Raw genomic sequence first — 21,420 nt, 5'->3', positions numbered from 1 at the left:
CCCTCACTAAACTCTCTCTCTCTCAGGCTCCCAATTTTCCTTTCACACGCCTCGTCTGAACCTGAAAGCTTAAATGAAAGAAAATCCCATAGAACTGCAAATGCTGGAAATTGAAAACAAAATCAGAAATTGCTGGAAAGACACAACAGTTCTGAGGAAGGGTCACTGGACATGAAACGTTAACTCTGCCTTTTCTCCAAATACGCTGCCAGACCGACCAAGTTTTTTCAGGAATTTCTGATTTTTGTCCCTGAAACCTTTCTCACCCTTCAGAGTGACTGACCCACAGAGCATATTTTCATTTCATTTCTGGTTTCTAGCATTGATTGAATGGCTTATTGATTTAATTTTGTCACATGTAGTGCAATACAGTGAAAAGCATTGTTTTGCCTGCTGTACAGGCAGGTCATTTCATACGATGTGCATCAGGAAAGCACAGCAGAGTGAAGAATAAAATGTTACACCTGCACAGAAGGTGCAGAGAGAGAGAGAGAGAGAGAGAGAGAGAGAGAGGGAGAGATCAGAATTACCATTTGAGAGGCCCATTCATAAATCTGATAACAGCGGGGAAGAAGCTGTTCTTGAATCTGTTGGTGCGTGTGTTTAAGCTTTCGTATCTCCTGCCTGATGGAAGAAGGTGGGAGAGAGAATCATTGGGGTGGGAGGGGTCTTTGATTATTTTGATTGCTTTTCCAAGGCAGCGGGAAGTGTAGATGAACTCAATGGATGGAAGAAAAACGGAAGTTGCTGGAAAAGCTCAGCAGGTCTGGCAGCATCTGTGAAGGAAGTTTCAGATCTGGTGACCCTTCCTCAAGAGGCTTCCTCAGTTCTGAGGAAGGGTCAGTGCACCCAAAATGTTAACACTGATTTTTTTCCCACCCTCATAGATGCTGCCAGAGCTTTTCCAGCAACTTCAGTTTTTGTTCCTGATTTACAGCAACCACAGTTCTTTCAGTTTTTATTCAATGGATGGAAGGTTGGGTTGTGTGATGGACTGGGCTGTGTTCACAACTGTCTGTAGTTTCTTACAGCCCTGGGCAGAGCAGTTGCTGTAACAAGCCGTGATGCTCCCAGATAGGATGCTTTCTAAGATGTGTCTGTAAAAAATTTGTAAGAGCCCTTGTGGACGTTCTGAATTTCCTTAGCCTCCTGAGGAGGAAGAGACATTGTTGTGCTCGATGTGAGTGGACCAGGACAGATTATTGATGACCATCCTAGCATCTGCAGTGCTTTATTTCTCCTCAAAGCCTGCCTTTTGGAGTGAAGCTACAACTTCTTCTCACGCCACATTGGGTTCCACAATCCAGTAAAGAGCTTTCGGACTTCTTCTTGGGGTGCTATTTAAATGCAATCTTCATTGACCGTCTGAATGCAACTACAGTTCAGAATCATCCTGTGCAGCCATGCTTTGAGATTGTCCTTCTCCATCCGAGAGGGAAATCTCACTTTGCAACAGAGACCTGAGCTGCTGCAATGCAGAGAGAGGCCATTCAGCCCGCACCATCTGTCCTGGGACCCCCCGACATCCCATTCTCCTGCCTTCTCTCTATAATCCTGCACATGCTTCCGTTTCACTGAGAAGCTTTGATTGAACCTGCCTCTGCCATACACTTAGGCAGTGCCTATTGACAAGGCAGTTCCCGGGACTGGAAGGTTTGAACTGTGAGGAGAGTCAGAAGCAGTTTTTTTTTCCCCTGGAGCATCAGAGACTAAGGGGTGACCCTATAAAATTGTGAGGGGCATGGTTAGGATGAATATCCAAGGTGTTTTCCCCAGCAATTGGGAGCCCAAACTAAAGGGGCAAAGATTTAAGGTGAAAGGGGAAAGAAAGTGAAAGTGAAAGGGCTAACATTTTCACACAGAGGGTGGTGTGTGTATGGAATGAGTTGCCAGAGGAAGTGGTGGAGGCTGGTACAATTACAGTATTTAAAAGGCATCTGGATGGGTAGATGGATAGGAAGGGTTTAGAGGGATATGGTCCAAATGCTGGCAAATAGGACTAGATTTATTTAGGATATCTGACGAGGGGGAACTTGTTTCTGTGCTGTATAACTCTGAAAGTGTTATGCTCATAACTGAGCATAATTCTCCAGCTAAGACCAAAGTTAGTGTCTTGTACAAATTCCCCAACCAACCCTTTGTGCTGAATCCTATTCCCCGGCTGTTCATTAGGCCAAGGATATTCTGTGCTTTCCTCACTCACCATGACCTGGCAATAATATATGAGCGAAGGAATTTCCAGTCAGCACTAGAACTGTCCTGCTATGTTTTAAACATGTGTTGGGGGCGGTGTGAAACACTGAAAGGACTCACTCCCACTGAATCTCACCCTCCAGTCTGGTTTCTGAAACCAGCAGCCCTCAGCAAATGGGCAGATTGTGAACCCCAGGGACAATAATCAGGTGAAATGTGCACAAATTGGGAGTAAGAGAGGCTTCAGATCACTTCCCCAGTGAAGTCCAATCCTTTGCACCACAGCAACACAGTGTCAATGAGCTGACCTGCGAGGGTTAACATGAAGGGGTGATTGGGAAATGCACACACACACACACACACACACACACGTACACACACACACACACACACACACACTCAAATACACACTGACATACACACATACACAGACACACACACACACTCACACACACACACACACACACTCACACACACACGTACACACACACACACGTACACACTCAAATACACACTGACATACACACATACACAGACACACCCACAGACATATATACATACACAGACACACAGGTACACACACATATACACACACACAGCCACAGAGTCACACACAGAGAGACACACGCACAGAGAGACACAGACACACACACACATACACACCCCCACACACACACACAAACACACACGTACACACACCGAGACACACACACAGACACACACACAGACACACAAATACACACTAACATACACACCCACACACACAAACACACACACAAATACACACAGACACACACACACAGACACACACAGAGACACACACACACACACAGACACACACAAACACACACATACACACCCACACAGACACACACACAGAGACACACACATACACACCCACACACACAGAGACACACACACAGAGACACACACAGAGACACACACACAGAGAGACACACTCAGACAGACGCACACAGTTTATTCTGCGCTGATAGACACAGCCAGTGAGATATTGCTGCTCCCTCTCGGTGTCGGTTAGCCGGGCTGGCCAGTGCACCAGGAGACAGTTACAGAGGGACGGACACTGCCGGTTCCGGCCGGACTCAGTACAGGAACACTGCGGCCGGCAGACAGAGTGATCGTGGGAAAGAGAAGGAGACAGGGAAGAGAGAGGGGGAAAGGCAAGGGGGAGAGAAAGTGAGAAAGACACAGGGGGTGGAGAGAAAAGGAGAAAGACATGCGAGAGAGAGTGTGAGAAAGACTTAGGGGAGAGAGACAGAGATAGAGTGAAAGACAGAGAGAAAGATCCAGGAGAGTGGGAGACAGGCAGAGAGAGAGAGAGAAAAGCAGAGAGATCGAGGGGGTAAAGAAGTGAGAGACGGAGAAAATGAAGCAAGAGAGAAAGAGAGTAGGAGAGAGCGAGAGAAAGACCGAGATGAACAAAGTCAGAGAGGGAGGGAGAGAGAGAGAGAGAGAGAGGGCGAGTGCAGAGAGAAAGAGCCAGCGTCTGGTTATTATCCAGTGCGGGGCAAATTAGGGAAAGCCCCTCCAACCCCGCGGCCCCCCCCCCCCACCCCCCATGCCTTGAGCACCCCGACCAGGCTGTAGTTGGCGGGGGGTGGGGGGTGCGGTGCGTGGAGGGTCCTTTCGAAGCTGTTCTCCCTCTTCCCTTCCTTTCCCCTCCCCTCTCCCTCCCCTGTCTCCCTCTCTCTCTCTCTGGGTCCATTGTGGAACTCAAATTGTTGTGATTTGCAGCTGATGCACAAGAGATTGCGAGCGTGCCGGGACTTTCACAGTGATCAGCTCGGATGGGAGAGAAAAGCTTCTGGATTTCCTGATCCTGGGAGAGAGAGAGAGAGAGAGAGAGAGAGGTGTCCATCTGTTTACTAGTAAAAGCTGACCTAATCAGAAAGGTGTGGATACTAGGGCGGGGGGGGGGGGGAACCTTTCTCTGTTTTTTTCTCTCTCTCTTTCTCTCTCCCCACCCTCCCTCTCTCTCCTCACCCTCCCTCCTAGGGTTTTAATCATCATTCATTTGGAAAAGTGACACCAGCGCTTCTGGATGGACCAGCCTAGCACACAGAAGCGAGGAGATCCAACACCGTTCACATCTCCAGTGGCGGCCAGGCACCTCCGCCTCGAATCTCTTTTCATCTGGAAATTGTGACCTTATAATTTCAAGAGAGAGAGAGAGAGAGAGAACCCTACACACACACACACACACACACACACACATACACACACAGAGATGTATCAATGACCAACAGAGTGTGTGTATACGTGAAAGAACCATTTTCCAATTTTTGGGGATTTTAAGATTGTAAAATCTGCATCGAAAAAGATAATCATCTGGCAAAATCCAGCGGCTGTGTGCTCACAGTAAAGGCTGCTAAAAAAAGACAGACAGAGAGAGAGAGAGACAAGAATAGCCTTAAACACGCTGGCTGATGGCACAAAGGGTAGGTATGGGAGCGACAGCCCGCTACCCCGGGCGATTCTGATTGCCTGAGCCGCCCGCAGAGTCCCGCTCGTCGGCTTGGAGAGGCAGGAAGGCCCGCTGTGGTTGTGGTCTGGTTTGCTGTGTCTCCGTTTCATATCCGTCTCTTTTATTTGATATTACAAGGCACCGATTTCTTCTTTTGTGGAGTCATGTTGAAGACGGTCGCTCGTTTGTAGTATTGCTGGATTTATAGTGTGTGTGTGTGTGTGTGTGTGTGTGTGTGTGTGTGCGTGTGTTCCCCAACACTCACCCCTCTGTCTCTGATGATTTGATGGTTTTTATTTGGGTTTCTGAGTCTGCCCGGGATATTTTGAATGTTCATTTTGTGATGTACATTTTTTTCCCGAGGTATCCTGCTCTCTCTCTCTGGACTGCACGATTTCACAAAGCGATACTGGTGCAGTTTAAGGAAATGAGATTGAATTTAATTTAAATTCTTTAGGCCAGAAGGATCACAGCCTGGTTTACGTTTAAATATCTGATACAACTGATCGTATCTAATGTAACCCCAATCTGGGAGTGTCTTTCATGGCACTTCAACTTCACTGGGCTGTTGTGGCGATTTAATCCCTGTTTTAAGTTAATCGTTTGCCTTGGTAATGTTTGAATTGTATATTTCTTGGGCCGACCACCCCCACTATCCACACACCCCCCTCCCAAACACCAGTCCACGTTGAACATGTTCAAGAGGGGGAACGCTGGAAATTTTACAAAGTAAGTGTTTGAGAGCACTCTTTCCCCTCTCACCACAGACCCCCTCCCCTCCCCGATTCTAAACCAAACGCCCGCTTCCCAAAATATTGTTCTGTTGCTAAACGAGGATGGCGAAGCGGCTCTCGGATTAGCTTTGTGGAGGTCTCGCAAGCAGCGCCGGATTTGAGTTTCTCTACTGAAGTGTTGCCACAGTTAGTGCAGTGGAGTATAACAGAAGGTTCCGAAGATGCCTGAAGATGAGTTTCCAAAAAGTGAGGGTCGACTGTTTTCCTGTGTGTGTGTGTGTGTGTGTGTGTGTGTGTGTGTGTGTGTGTGCTTCTGCTGTTTAATTTTGAAATGTGTTTATAAACAAGAGAGACTTTTGCTGCAACATCTGTGATTGTGTGTTTTTGTTTGTATGTGTATATTTTGTCTGGTACAGGAGTCTGAGTGGTTTCTTTTAAATCGTGTACGTTTTGGTGATTTTTTTAAAAAATCCCTTTGTGTCTCATTTCACCCCTTTTTTCCCAACTTGTTTTCCCATTTTAATTTTCTCCTCCATTTCTTTTCTCAGTATGACGACTTGTCCCACTATGGGATAGACGGGGTATCCATGGCTAGTTATGGAGACTCACACGCCTCTCGGAATCTGGCTCACCATCTGAACCACGGCCCCGGCATCCACGCGCAACACTACCCGCCTGGAAGCGCTTCTCACCGGGTACCGTTACCTGGGAGTCTGGGCAATAACATCAACGACAGTCTGAAAAGAGAAAAGGATGCGATATACGGGTAAGCGACCCCTCCTCCACACACACACATACACACACACAAAGTTGTGGGCATAAGGTTGGGGAGGGGGAAGATTGTTTTATTTTCAAAGAAAAACAGAAGTGGAGTATAAATTGTTTCGTGTGTGAGGGGAGAGATGAAGCTTTAGCTCCAGTGCTCCGACACAAGCTCTGCAGAGACAGAAACATGGGGAACACAAGAGGAGTTTGTTAAACTTTTTAATTGCAGAGGCGAAATAAAAAGTAAAGCAAATAAATTTGCAAACAGAAAGCGAGACAGTTCGAGGAAGCGCTGGAAGGAGCGAAGAGGCGTGATTTGATACTTTGGAGGGGAGAGTTTGAACATGGAACAGAGCATTAAGGAGAAAACCGTTGGTTAAAAATGAGAGGAATTCCTATTTATATTCAACAATGAATCACTTTAAAGTGGGTAATATCCTGTGGGATGTCTTTTGAGGGTAAAATGAAGTTTAAATATAAAATCTAGGATTTCTGGTCGTATGAATTTCAGGAGATGCAGATCAGATTATTGTCCCGTGTTTTGATTTTTCTGCAACACTCTCATTCTCCTACACCCCAAAAAGTCCTTTACAATCGCCTGTTGGACAACAGGTCTCCCTTCTCTCGGGTCTCGTCACCAATTCTAGCCCGGAACTTTACAAAGTAGATGATCAAATCGCCACCTTCCAGTCCCAGACTAGAGTAAATGTTTCATACGTTTCTGGAACGTCTAATAGCTCCCTGTACAATGGGTCAAATATCACCCTTTAACATCAGTCTGTGTCCTCCCGCCAACCCCAGCTCTCATGTGTTTATCGCGGTCGACTTTGTTTCCCACAAACTCATGTCTGTTTTGGAGTTACATTTTGCCTCTATTGCTTGAGAATGGATGTGAAAAATCTGGGAACAGTTTGAGTGTGTGAGGGGGGACGATGTCTTATCTCTATCCCCTTTCTTTGGGGGAACTCTAACAGTTGATGGGAGTCAGGGATAAAGCGGGGGCTGGATTGAGTCAGGAACTGGGCGATTTTATTTTTAAGACAATCTTCTGAAATCCTTCTGTTTTAAAACAATGCCTAACTTCCAGTATCTGATGTAGCTTATTAGCTTTTAAAATATCTGAACTCTGAGATCAGAGATAATAGTGTTTCCATTCTCCCACGTTATTGTTATTAACAAACAGAAATATACATTTCACACCGATTTCTTGAGATTACTCTCGAGATTAAACGTGTGTTGGAAAGAAGAAAAAACATACAAACTTTCTGACAAACTGTAGTTCTTAAAGTCTGCACGACACAATTTGAGTGCGAACCGAAAACAGAAATTGCTGGAAAAGCTCAGCACAATTTAAGTGTTTGGATAATACTTAAAGTGAGTCAATTTACTCACTGAAATATTTCGACAGTATTTATTTTTTCGACAACTCTTAAACTTTGTACGACGCAAATTAAGTCTGTGCGGACAATATTTAAGATTACTCATTGAATTTTTAAAAAATTCTCCCATCAGGACAATGTTCTTTTATTATCACAGAGGGATCAATGCAGGGTTAGTCGCCTACAATTCAGACCGAAACGGTCTACAACCACACCCCTCCAAAAAAAACGGCGAGCCCGGGATTGATTGAGTCCAATCAGGCTCAGGTGAACGGTCTTGAGGGGGATTCCGATTGACTATCTTAGCGATTCGCCCTTTCTCCCTCCCTATCTCTACCCGTCCAAACTATCTGAAAAATTCTCCCTACTCCAACCCCTCTACCTGACCAGGGCATGGAATAGGAGATGTCTAAAACCGAGCGGTTTCAGAGTAGATGCTGTTACAAGGCGGAATTCCCACCTATTTAACAGCGATGTGTTAATCTCCACTCTCTCCCACCTCTGTTTCTATAATACTTGAGTATTTTACGAGCTCTCTGCTAGCTTTGTATTTAATGTTTCCTCCTGCGATAACATCTCTCAAATGAAACATTGTCCTAATTTTAAAAGCAGTAAGTTTTCCTCCTCCCAAGTAATGTTAAACTGCGAGAGCGTTGGAGGAACGGTTTCTGCAGTTGGACCTTTTTTTTTGTTTAAAAGGCACCGGGCTGTTTCGTTTTACAAATGAAACACAAAACAAAAAAGAAACAAAAACAGATGCTATTTTTCCAGGAGGCTTTTTGGTTTCGTGGCTCTGAGCAAACGCGAGTTACTCAACTTGGAGCGTGAGGCAGATTGTTTCACATGTTCTGTGAAAATGTTAAATCACAATCGCAATGTGGAGGGCGAGGGTTAACGGGAACTGTGTGTTAATCACACAAAAATGTACTTAGCGCCCAGTACTGGTGTCTTTAATGAGCTGATCTTTTCGACTATGCGGTCAGTTGGCAGATTTCACACAGTCTAGTTTTTTTTTGAGAAGTTATTTCATTTTAAGGTTATTTCTCCCTTTTTTTCAGAAGAAAATTAGGAAGCGTTTCTTTTTTTTCCCTCATGCGTTTTCAATACTACAACAGGGAAATTAGACGCTGTGACAAAGAAATGGCAGCCTCAAATTCAAAAGTAACTAGTTTATACAGGCGCTTGGTGACTGCTCTAAAAAAAGGTGTGTTGCAGATTGACTCCCCCCTAGATTTGTCAGAATGCGAGAAATGGACTGATGTGCGCCAATATTTTAAATATGTTCAGCGTGCACTCGCTGTATATCTCATCAGTACGCGCTTTGTACATATACAACAGTGTGGATGCACACACACAAAATATATTTATTTACCGTGTTCTCTCTCTTTCTTTTGTATAACATTCCCTACTCTCTCGTTTTGTAACAGGGGCTGAAACATGCTCTCATTTTAGATTTTATCATTATGTTTCACATACATCACTTAATCGCCTTGATTATTTCAACAAAAAGAAACCCTGTTTTAAAATGCTTATTTTTCCAGAAGAGCTCAATATTTAAATTTATCTTGTCTATCTTGCAAATGATAAGTAGTAGAGAATTTACTTCATTTAGGGATATGTAGAAGTCCCGTTGTCTATTTTTCTGACTTTGTTTGACCACCTTTTCCTTTAAAAAAGTATCTTTGCCACCCAACTGTTTGTAAATTAATTTTTTTATTTATAAATATCTTCATCTTATTTACTTTCGACCTATTTGCCGCTCTTTTAATTCATGCTTTAACCATTGAAAAGAGGTTTTGAGGTGCAAATCGTTTTTGGGGGGCGTGTTTGGGGAAGACTTCGCTTTTAAGAGGTCATTTTACTTGTTTTTAATTCAATGTTTATATTTTTGAGCATTCAGTTTTTTTTGCCTCCACTCACTTTCCGTCTCTTCTCCTCTCCACCAACCTCCCTCTCAAATTAAACAGGCATCCTCTGTTTCCCTTACTTGCCTTGATCTTTGAGAAGTGTGAACTTGCTACATCTACTCCCAGGGACTGCGGGGTAGCCGGAGGAGATGTGTGTTCGTCAGATTCCTTCAATGAAGACATCGCAGTGTTCGCTAAACAGGTTCGGAGGGCGAGAGAGCTAGTAGTTTTGGGATTGGGGAGAGACTGGCGAATTAAAGGGAGGATGTGCATGAGTTTAGAACGAGCTTAGCATTCAGAGAAGCTCAGTTGTCCGAGATTTATTTAAAAACGGTGCATTGTACAACATGGGTACATTAATATAAAGGCATTTTTTTAAGGAAGTAAAAAAGAGCAGGGGTGAATGTGGTCGAGGCTACTGATTTGAAATCAGCCTCGCAGATAAAGCAAAGACTGTGCGTACAACAAACCATTTCCGAACATCAACATAGCCGGGTTGCAATTACACCGCCCCAGATGACCAAAAGGGTGTGAAATCTTTCTGATTAATTTCGGCTGCGCTTGTACTTGTCTCGGAGATTAATTTAATCGCAATGGATGTTAATAAAAGCGTCAATTTCAACTCAAAATCAGATTGAAATGGATTTAATTTCATTTGGCTCCGGAAGGGCTGAGGCAGGAGTGTGAGGGTTGACTCGGTGTGTCAAACATTGGGAAGGGGGTGTTACAGCCTGGTGATCCATGGGACAAACTGGGACGGAGAGATTCCCACTCTTCCACTCAGAATCCTTTCCTCTCACGGGGGGGACTGCTTCCAACCCCAGCTGGGAGAGACCTGTGCCATTGCAGGAAGGCAAAGCGGACAGGGGCGCCAGCAAAGGAGGGTAGGAGAGAAGGCACACATTGCAAGAAATCCCCACTATAAATTTTTCCCAGATGATTCCTCTATCTTCCAAAATCTCTCACCAGATCCTGAACAAATCCAATAATTTACAAGGGTTACTCGGGGTTAGAAAAAATTCTGGCTGAGATGATCCAACAATGTGACTAAATGACTGAGAAACAGCAAACTAGAGAGTAGGCTGTGTGTGTGAGAGAAACAATGTAGACAGTGAATGTGTAGAAGGTGCTGAGGTGTAGTTTGGGAGGTTGTATAAGCAGTGGGTTTGTAGACTATCCACATGTTGTTCCACATCTCATTGTACATCTATGACAATGTATGACCTGTGTCAGTTATATGTGCTCCTCAATCAAAAGTGTATGAGACTGGGTAATAATTTTGGTTGTGATTATTTGTATAACTATCAGTCTGTCCCTCTGTGCATACATGAGTGTCGTGTGTGACTCTCTGTCCGTGTGTCTGTGCAAACTAAGTGTCTGACTGTGTGTGTGAGACTGTCAGTGACTGTCTCTGAGGGAGTGCATGTCAAGTGTATGTTTGACTGTGAGTATAAGTTCTAAATGTGTGACTGTCAATGTCTGTGAGTGTCAGAGACTGTTAGTGCCTGGCCTGGTGTGCTATGTGTGAACGACTGCAGGTGTCTGTTCATACATGCGTGTGGGAGAGATTGTAATTTTCTGTGTGTGCGTGTGTGTGAGACTGTCCATGTGTATGTCTGCATCTGCATTTGATTATTGTCTGTTCTTATGTTTGTGTGTTTGGGTGTGACCATTAGTATCTGTGTGCGTGCGTGTGTATGCATCTGTAACTGTCACTATTTGTGTGTAAGTGTGATACTATCAGGACCTATGTTTGTGTGTAATGTATGAGAGACAGAGTCTGTCACTGTGTGTGTGTGTGTGTGTGTGTATGTAGCTGTACGTATCTGATATACTTGGCAAAGCAAAATTTGTATCGAACATTCTGTTTCTGTCCTGTTACCAATTCCGGGTCTAAATATTTGAGTTAACTATTTCAAGTCTGTTGAATTCTACTAAAGTCTCTCCCCACTCTCTTCTGATTTCCAGATTCGAACAGAAAAACCTTTATTTTCCTCCAACCCTGAGCTGGATAATTTGGTAATTAGAATTCAAAATCTCAATTGTACTAGTGTTGAGCTGACTGGGAGAGGGAACAGATAGGAAGGCCTGTCTGCTATCTTAATTGTCCTTGCAAGATAGGCTATTTTGTAAAGCACACGTGTATGAAAACTTAAATGTTTTCTATTTAATTGTACGCTTATCAAAATAATATTTGGAGGGAGGATTTAATTTAGTTACTGTTGTATCCAGTTAATTTTGTTACTGTTGCAAGTTAAGTTTGTAATCAAGTCTCAATGTAACTTTTGCAGAGAGTTATCTCCTGCTTTTAATTCAGTATAGGAAGTTCACTGGCTCTGATATAGCTCTCTAGTGATAGTATCGAGCTTTAACCCAGGTACTTGATGGCTTCCTCTTTACTGACCATACCTGTTTGTCTCTAACAGATGATCCAGGCCATCCAAGTGCTGCGATTTCATCTGTTGGAGTTGGAAAAGGTAAGTGAATGTTTACTGGAAAGGGGGAAGTGTGGACCCAGATGCCTGAGCTGGCATACTTGTCTGACACTATATACGCCTGAGTGCATAAATGTGAGAGCGTGTGTGTGTGTGTGTGTGTGTGTGTGTGTGTGTGTGTGTGTGTGTGTGTGTGTGTGTGTGTGTGTGTGTGTGTGTGCGCGCGCGCGCGCATGTGTGACTGTATGAGGTGCAAATTACTGCAGACACTGGAATATATACTGAACACAATAAACTTTGGAGATCACAGACTTGAGGTTACCACTGTCAGAGATCTTGGATGTGTCTGTGCTGATTTCAGAGCCAAGTGTTTGTACAGAGTCATTTACTTCTCTAAACCCTTGCTAATGTGATAATTAACTATTTAATTCCAACCCCCTGAGAGACACTGATTGAATCCTGTGGCAATGAAGCAGAATACTATTACATCCTGTTCATTCCTTCATTGTCCCTTTCTTCAGCCCTCATTGTAACTTTCTCCAGCCTTTCCTATTGTACTTCCTTCTCTCTCTTCTCTCTTTTCCATACATCTGGATTTTCTCCCATTCTCTGTTAAATTCTGTTCTATTTTCAGACTCTGATTCTTCCCAGACCCTTCTCTATTTTATTCCTGCTCCTAAATCTTTACACATAGCATTAACAATCATAAGCTGGGATCTGTGACGAATGATGCAGGTTCCTTTGTTAAATAACCCTTCACCTTCCCTGTTTAAAATGCAAAATTCAATAAATATTTGCACTATTAGAAAGCACTGACTCCCCACCATCAATCAGTACAGTTAGATATCGAGCTACTCAATTCAGGAGATACTGCGAGCATGCTAGGCGATTAGTAACAGAGTTATTATGGGTGCGGACGGTGGCTTGGCCCATCCTCCCAGTTCTGTACCCAACCTGATGGAGCCATTATTTATAACTGGTTAGCTCAGCTGGCCGGACAGCGATTCTAACAGAGACCTTTCAATTCCTGCTACCATTGAGGTTACTGTGAAGCACTCTCCTTCTCAACCTCTCTCCTCACCTGAGGCATGGTGACCCTCGGGTTAAACCACCACCAGTCATCTGTGTCTAACGAGAGGGCAGCCTTATGGCCTGGTAAGGCTATGCTGATTTGGCACAAATGAAAGACTCTCAACCTCGCCTGAGGTATGGTGGCCCTCAGGTTAACCCACCCCCAGCCAACTCTCTCTCTCTCTCTCTCTCTAACAAGAAAGGCAGCCCGTTTTAACCTCTTTATGGTGACTTTGCCTTTTGTTTATAACATGCAGTACCTGAAAATGCCTGATCCTTTGGAACAAATACTGAACCGTTTTAACATGTGCTCAGCAACATTAACGTCAAATGTGACATCTGAAAATTATACATGACATTCAGATACATGTTGCAAAAATATTTCGATCACATTCAGTACAATTTAAATCATAAATGACATCTAAACATTATATACGGGATGCCTAGTGACATACATTATATAATGTGCAAATATTTTTTTTGATGTGTTCGGCATTATTTATTCCATAGATGATATAATGGTTTCGTTTCATCTATACCTTGTACAATGCAATTATTTTTTATACAACGCTCAGTAATGTTTATAAAGCTTGACGTTAAAGGTAGGGTGTTTAGCCATGTTTCTCTGATATATTCTGTGTGCTTTATACACAAACAGTAAACCTTTGATAATTGTTTTTAATTTGTCTTAAAATGCTCAGCAGTACTGCAGTTTCGAGGCTTTGAGTGAAGTGCCGCTATTTGCAATGGGTGCCTGGGTTTTATGTTGCTGCATCTCGGCTATTTCTCTCCACGGGATCATTTCTCCTCGGGAGAAAAGAAAGGAAAGATTTTCAGCATCATTAATCTTAAATCAGATTATTGAATCAGCCCTGGCCCTGAAATTGCACGAGGAGACGGCGGGGGGAGAAGGTTAGCACTGCTCTGAAAGGCAGTTATCCTGCATGGGTTTGTTATCCCGACGAAAAGGCAGTGGAAATGCCTTGATGCCAGGCAACACATCCTGCACTGGGGCTGTTTCAGTGCAAGCGACGTTTAATTTGTGTTTCACCACATACATTTCTTGCAACCAGAAGTTCACTTTGTCTGAGCTGAGAATTCACTGTAATGCCAGTGCAATGGGAAGCATTTTTCGCTCGTGATGGGGAAAGAGATTGGGATTATAGGAATTGCAAGCGAGGGAAATGCTGCTCTGCTAGGAGTCAGAGAGAGGGAGCCAACTGGATTGCATCCTTGGTGAGATAGCGCTTAGGAAATTTGACTCCCTACCAACAATCAAGAGGAATTCCTTTCTCAGAGTTGCTTGGGGAGCCCCTTACCCTCCATACCCCATCCTGATCTCAGGGCACCTGGAGAATCATTTGGAGAGACTCAGATATTGCATGTCAGAAAGGTCCAGACTTCAATTCTTTACAACGAAAAATGTTTGCCTTCGTCGCTTAGTGCATTGAGTATAGGAGTTGGGATGTCATGTTGCAGCTGTCCAGAACGTTGGTGAGGCCTGCGTGTGCAATGCTAGTCTCCCTGCTGTAGGAAGGACATTATTAAACTGGGGAGGATGCAAATAACATTTACCAGGATGTTGCCAGGATTGGAGGGTTTGAGCCAGAGGGAGAGGCTGGATAGGCTGGGACATCCTTCCCTGGAGCGTTGGAGGCTGAGGGGGGGGCTGACCTTATAGAGGTTTATAAAATCATGGGGGGCATGAATAGGGTGAATAGACAAGGTCTTTTTCCCCAGGGTAAGGGAGTCCAGAACTAGAGGGGCATAGGTTTAAGGTGAGACGGAAAGTTTTAAATAGGATCTATGCTGTAAATCTTTCACACAGGGGATGGTGCGTGTATGGAATGAGCTGCCAGAGGAAGTGGTGGAGGCTGGTACAGTTACAACATTTAAAAGGCACCTGGATGAGGATATGAATAGGAAGGGTTTAGGGGCCAAGTGTATAGAATCCCTAAGGTGTGGAATCAGGCCATTCAGTTCACACTGACCCTCCAAGCAGCATCCCATCCAGATCCACCTTCCTACTGTATCCTTGTATTCCCATGGCTAATCCACCTCGCCTGCACACTATGAGACAATTAAGCATAGCCAGCTCACCCTAACCTGCACGTCCTTAGATTGTGGGAGGAAGCATGAGCAGACACAAGGTGCATGAGCAAATTTCACACAGTCAATCGTCTGAGGGTGGAATCGACCCTGGGGTCCCTAGTGCCGTGAGGCAGCAGTGCTAACCGCTGTGACAATCAGGCAAATGCAGCTTAGTTTGGGAAGCCCGTTCAGAATGGATGAGTCAGGCCAAAGGGTCTGTATGACAGAAGTTGCAAATTGCACAAAACTACAAGAGTGTGGGAGACTGGGGCTAAAGGTGGCGACCCAACAGCAGTGTCACTGGCCTGTCCTTCTGCCCTGGGGTTGTGGGTTCAAATCCCACCATGGCACCAGGTCAAATTTAAATTTAATTATCTAGCCCGGATGGACAATGGAGCAGTGGGAATTCCCAGGATGAGTGGTCAAGGGCCAATGCTCTGGGGAAATGGCTTCAAATTCCATGATTCCAGGTGCCTCCCCATAGTCACATGGTTAGCACAGAAATGGCCATGCAAACCACTGTGCGTGCAGGTGATTAGGGACGGCTCAGGGCCGGCAATGCCCATATCCCGTGAATGAATAAAAGAAACATGAAACCATGACCATACACAGGGACATAGAGGACAACACTGAAACTCAGGCAATTTAAAACACGTTGACATTGTGAGATTTGAGGAATGCTGTCCTTTGCCAAGGTGCGACTATCCTACAGTAATTCTCAACAGGCATAGTATTATGAGCAATGACCACAACGCTGTTAGCACAGAGGAAATCTGAGCCAGTAAAGCTATTGTCCATGATCCTCATGCGAATCTTGATCAGAGGAATTCTTGACTGATTTTAGAGCTGTAACCACATCCCAGAGTTCAGATGGGGGTGTTGAGCTTGGGTGAACTTTGACCCTCCCAGCAGCTGACATCATTGCAGTATCTGTTGACGTTACTGGTTTGGAATGATTCCCATAACACCCCAGGCCTGGGACTGACCCGGGCAGTGCCAAAGGCCTGCGCAGTTGGGGAAGTGATTTATTACGCTGCTTGTCACTGTGTGTTTTCTTAAACCTGGAGGGCTATCACTTCACCGGGCTGCAGTGCGAGGAACACTGCCTTGATCAACTGCCAATTTCTGTCTCTCCCCTCAAACGCCCCTCTCCCTGTCCTCCAATACCCGCTCTCAGTGCCCTCCAACACCCCTCTCTCCCCTCCAACAACCCCTCTCTCCCCTCCAACACCTCCTCTCTCCCCACCAACAACCCCCCTCCCCTCCAACAACCCCCTCTCCCTGTCCTCCAATACCCGCTCTCTTCCCCTCCAATACCCGCTCTCTTCCCCTCCAATACCCGCTCTCAGTGCCCTCCAATACCCCCTCTCTCCCCTCCAACACCCCCTCTCTCCCCAACAATCCCCTCTCCCTGTCCTCCAATACCCGCTCTCAGTGCCCTCCAACACCCCCCTCTCCCCTCCAATGCCCCCCTCTCCCCTCCAATGCCCCCCTCTCCCCTCCAATGCCCCCCTCTCCCCTCCAATGCCCCCCTCTCCCCTCCAATGCCCCCCTCTCCCCTCCAATGCCCCCCTCTCCCCTCCAATGCCCCCCTCTCCCCTCCAATGCCCCCCTCTCCCCTCCAATGTCCCCCTCTCCCCTCCAATGTCCCCCTCTCCCCTCCAATGTCCCCCTCTCCCCTCCAATGTCCCCCTCTCCCCTCCAATGCCCCCCTCTCCCCTCCAATGCCCCCCTCTCCCCTCCAATGCCCCCCTCTCCCCTCCAATGCCCCCCTCTCCCCTCCAATGCCCCCCTCTCCCCTCCAATGCCCCCCTCTCCCCTCCAATGCCCCCTCTCCCCTCCAATGCCCCCCTCTCCCCTCCAATGCCCCCCTCTCCCCTCCAACGCCCCTCTCTCCCCTACAACACCCTCTCTCCCTGTCCTCCAATTCTCACTCTCAGTATCCTCCAACACACCCCTCCCCTCCATTGTCCCCTCTCTTCCCTCCAACACCCCCTCTCTCCCCTCCAAAACTCCTTCTCTCTCCTCCAACAACCCCTCTCCCTGTCCTCCAAATGCCCGCTCTCAGTGCCCTCCAACACCCCCTCTCTCCGCTACTTTGCCCCCTCTCTCCCCTCCAACGCTTCCTTTCTCCCCTCCAATAACCCTCCTCCCCTCCAATACCGCCTCTCTTCCCTCCAACAACCCAACTCTCCTCATTCTCCAACTCCCCCTCTCTCTGACCTCCAATACCCTGTCTCTCCCCTCCAACACCCCCCTTTCCCCAACCTCCAATATCCCCCCTCTCCTCCAACAACCCCTCCCTATCCTCCAATACCCCCTTTCTCTGTCCTCAAACACCCCCTCTCTCCCCTCTTTGCCATCTGCACTCGCACCCCCCCCCAACTCAGTAAACACCATTCCTGTTTCCCAACTGCAAGGGGCTTCCATGCCCCATGGCTGAAGCAGTGAGCCCTATAGTAGCGGGGGGAAGGTGGGGGTTGGTGGGGGAACGTCAGCAGGCTGTTCGGTCATAAGAGGCATCGCCGTCCTCTCTCTCAGCCGCGTTCTGTAGATTTGGGGATTGTGTGGTGTACAGGGGAAGTGACCGAGAGCCGGAAGTCTTATTGATTTTCTTCGCAGTGTCAACCTTGGACTGGGAATCAAAGCCGAGACTCTTTCTCTCTTTCTGCTTCGTAACGTGATGCATTTAGCTGCCAGGCTACATGTCAGTTTAGTAACATGATACCTGGACAATTCTGTGTGGGCTTTTAAATAGATACCATTTCAGGGGTTGCACTGAGATGAGCTGACAATCTCCCTGTGTGTTCCATCACTGATGGAATTTGCTCTTGTTTCCTTCTCTCTGCAGAGTACTGCCCAGGTCAGGCACAACATTGCTTTCGATGCAGGGTTGCTACTCCCTACTCTGTTCCAAACTCTTTCCTGGAAATATTTAAATCCCTCCCTCAGAGAAAAGGCAGGTCTGGTTGGGGTGACAGGGAAACAGAAGTAGGAGAGGTTCGCATTGATTTGACACTCTTTCAGCACTACTGTGACTTCAAATTGCCTTACAGCTGATGATGCTCGATTCACTTGTAGCAATTTGCAGATAAATTTAAATCCTTTGCACTTCTGAGGGATGTGGGTATCACCGGCAAGCACCACTTTTGTTGCTCATATCGCTACAGAGTAGAGTTTGAACCCTGCTAATAGTTAAACCAAAATACAAGCCCCCAGTCTGTTATGGCGGGTGTAGAGGCCCCCTTCTAATAATTAAACATAAAACGTCCAGAGAAACTTGCCTCATCTTTATAATCTGTTAAAGAAGAGTGCTTGAATGAAAGAAATTCCTTGACACAGGGCTCTGTCCTTGGGCCTCTACTGTTTGTAATTTTTATTAATGACTTGGATGAGGGGATTGAAGGATGGGTCAGCAAGTTTGCAGATGACACGAAGGTTGGAGGTGTTGTTGACAGTATAGAGGGCTGTTGTAGGCCGCAGCAGGACATTGACAGGATGCAGAGATGGGCTGAGAGGTGGCAGATGGAGTTCAACCTGGATAAATGCGAGGTGATGCATTTTGTAAGGTCGAATTTGAAAGCTGAGTACAGGATTAAGGATAGGATTCTTGGCAGTGTGGAGGAACAGAGGGATCTTGGTGTGCAGATACATAGATCCCTTAAAATGGCCACCCAAGTGGACAGGGTTGTTAAGAAAGCATATGGTGTTTTGGCTTTCATTAACAGGGGAATAAGAGTCGTGAGATCTTGTTGCAGCTCTATAAAACTTTGGTTAGACCGCACTTGGAAAACTGCGTCCAGTTCTAGTCGCCCTATTATAGGAAAGATGTGGATGCTTTGGAGAAGGTTCAGAGGAGGTTTACCAGGATGCTGCCTGGACTGGAGGGCTTAACTTATGAAGAGATGTTGACTGAGCTCGGACTTTTTTCATTGGAGAAAAGGAGGAGGAGAGGGGACCTAATTGAGGTATACAAGATAATGAGAGGCATAGATAGAATTGATAGCCAGAGACTATTTCCCAGGGCAGAAATGGCTAACACGAGGGGTCATAGTTTTAAGCTGGTTGGAGGAAAGTATAGAGGGGATGTCAGAGGCGGGTTCTTTACACAGAGAGTTGTGAGAGCATGGAATGCGTTGCCAGCAGCAGTTGTGGAAGCAAGGTCATTGGGGACATTTAAGAGACTGCTGGACATGCATATGGTCACAGAAATTTGAGGGTGCATACGTGAGGATCAATGGTTGGCACAACATTGTGGGCTGAAGGGCCTGTTCTGTGCTGTACTGTTCTATGTTCTATGTTCTATGTTCTATGACACGCACTTTATCAGTAACAAGTGACTTTTTTTTAATTTGACCCGAAGAGTGAACAAATTAACAGAATTGCTAACAAACCAAACAATTCCCCTTAAACTACTAACTATTCCCTAACTGAACTAAATTCTACTGGTATGCTGTTTCAATAACTACAAGTTGCATCTTTATAATTGCAAGTAATAATAAAATAAATTAAAACTTAGTCTCTTAAAGTCTACACGCCTTTCTTCCGTTGTTCTCAAGTCATAAACACCATTCTTCCACTGATCCTGCTGTCAGGAATGTTTTCTCTGTGCTGACTCTTAGCTAGAAGAACCATGGTACCTTTTATGGATAGATGGTGCTTTCTTACAGAGCTTTGCGATTTCTTTTGAGCGCTAGATGCTTATTTCTCAGATGGCAGTTCGCTCTCACCCTGATTTTTAAAAACTCTCTCCTTATATACCTTGGATGACATTTCAATTTTCTTATAACAGCATTGGCCTGAGGTTGTCAAAACCATCAGATTTAATTTCAATTTGCTTTCAATAGCTAAGTGCTTGGTTTAAATTAATTGGCTGATTCCAGCGAGTTGCCAAAGTATCAAAACAGACCTAAGATTTCCAATCACACAGCCAAGTTTCAAAGTTTCAATTTCAGAACTGGCGGTACATCTTCAGCTGCATACAGACACATGTTCTTTCTCTGAATGAATCTCTAAGCACTTTACCTCTTAAACGAGCCACGCTCTGTTCTCCCTTAACAATTCTCTACAAACCAATTCTAGCTTCCTGCTTTCCAATTCACAATTACTCAACACAACTTTGTTACAATATTTAGTTGCCCCACAAATCGCTCAGCTATTACAGAGGGCAGTTGAGAGATAATAGTGTTGCTGTGGGCCTGGAGTCATGAAGACCCGATGGGGTGAAAACAGCAGATATCCCTCCTGGGAGTTATGAACAGTATAGTTTATGTTTCTTTTTCATCATAATCTTTGTTAGTTTCCTTGCCATTGTCAAAGAGACTACATTTCAGTTCCAGATTTTATTAATTGAGTTGAAATTCCATCAGCTACAGTGGTGGGGCTTAAACCCATGCACTGAGAGAGAACTAGCCTGGGTCCCTAAGTCACTAGACCTAGTGAAGTATTCCAACATCTCCCACAATCAATGATTCGCATTTGTGATGTTATAGAGTCATACAGCACAGAAACAGGCCCTTCAGCCCAACCAGTCCATACCGACCATAGTCCCAAACTAAACTGGACCTACCTGCCTTCACTTAGCCCATATCCCTCCAAATATTTCTTACTCATGCATTTATCCAAATGTTTTTTACATGTTGTAACTGTACCCACATCCATCACTCCCTCTGGAAGCTCATTCCACACATAAACCACTCTCTGTGTAAAAAAGTTGCCCCTCATCTCTTCTTAAAATCTTTCTCCTCTCGCCTTAAAACTATGTCCCCTGGTCTTCAAGTACTCCACTCTGGGGAAAAGGCACCTGCCTTTCACCCTATCCATTCTCCTCATTATTTTATAAACCTCTATAAGGTCACCCCTCAGCCTTCTTGATTAAAAGATATATAATACCCTCTGGTGTTTAATGAAGTAATGCCTTGGGAATCCACATGAGCAGGCGAAAGGTGTCTCAATGTAATGTTTTCTCCTAATGATAGCACTCCTATCAGTGCATCATGGGAAAGTCAGGCTCAACTTTTACAATCAAGTTCGGTCTGGCCTTTGAACGCAGAAATCCGAGGCTACCGACTGGGTCAGAACTGACGCTGAGATACAATTTGAAAACACTCTGAGTTGACCCTGACCTGTAGCCACCCAACAGAGATGGGCTGGAGGGGTAGGGCTGGGGGTCCAGTCAGCTTGCAGGAGTGAGGTCACGTGGTAAAATTTGTGTTTTTATTTTGAGACCCTCACGTGCTGTCATCCTTGATCTCTGGGGAATCCTGACGTGGTGGCTCAGTGCTTAGCACTGCTGCCTCACAGCACCAGGGACCCAGGTTCGATTCCACCCTCAGGCGACTGTCTGTGTGGAGTTTGCAC

General features: G+C 45.5%; 1 protein-coding gene across 1 annotated transcript; it reads left to right on the top strand.

The window, feature by feature from the left end:
- Window positions 1–4,126: 4,126 nt before the first annotated feature.
- On the top strand, window positions 4,127–21,133 carry LOC125447678 (homeobox protein Meis1-like; the record flags this gene model as incomplete). The annotated part of the gene is made up of 6 exons (XM_059644342.1): window positions 4,127–4,652; window positions 5,961–6,178; window positions 9,524–9,665; window positions 11,432–11,482; window positions 11,890–11,940; window positions 21,039–21,133. Coding segments are annotated over exons 1-6 (569 nt in total), but the record flags the coding sequence as incomplete, so codon positions are not given.
- Window positions 21,134–21,420: the final 287 nt, after the last annotated feature.

The sequence above is a fragment of the Stegostoma tigrinum genome, unplaced genomic scaffold, assembly GCF_030684315.1.
Source record: "Stegostoma tigrinum isolate sSteTig4 unplaced genomic scaffold, sSteTig4.hap1 scaffold_726, whole genome shotgun sequence".
NCBI lineage: Eukaryota > Metazoa > Chordata > Chondrichthyes > Orectolobiformes > Stegostomatidae > Stegostoma > Stegostoma tigrinum.
Note: the sequence above shows the minus strand (reverse complement) of the source record. Positions and strands in the feature narration are given on the sequence as shown.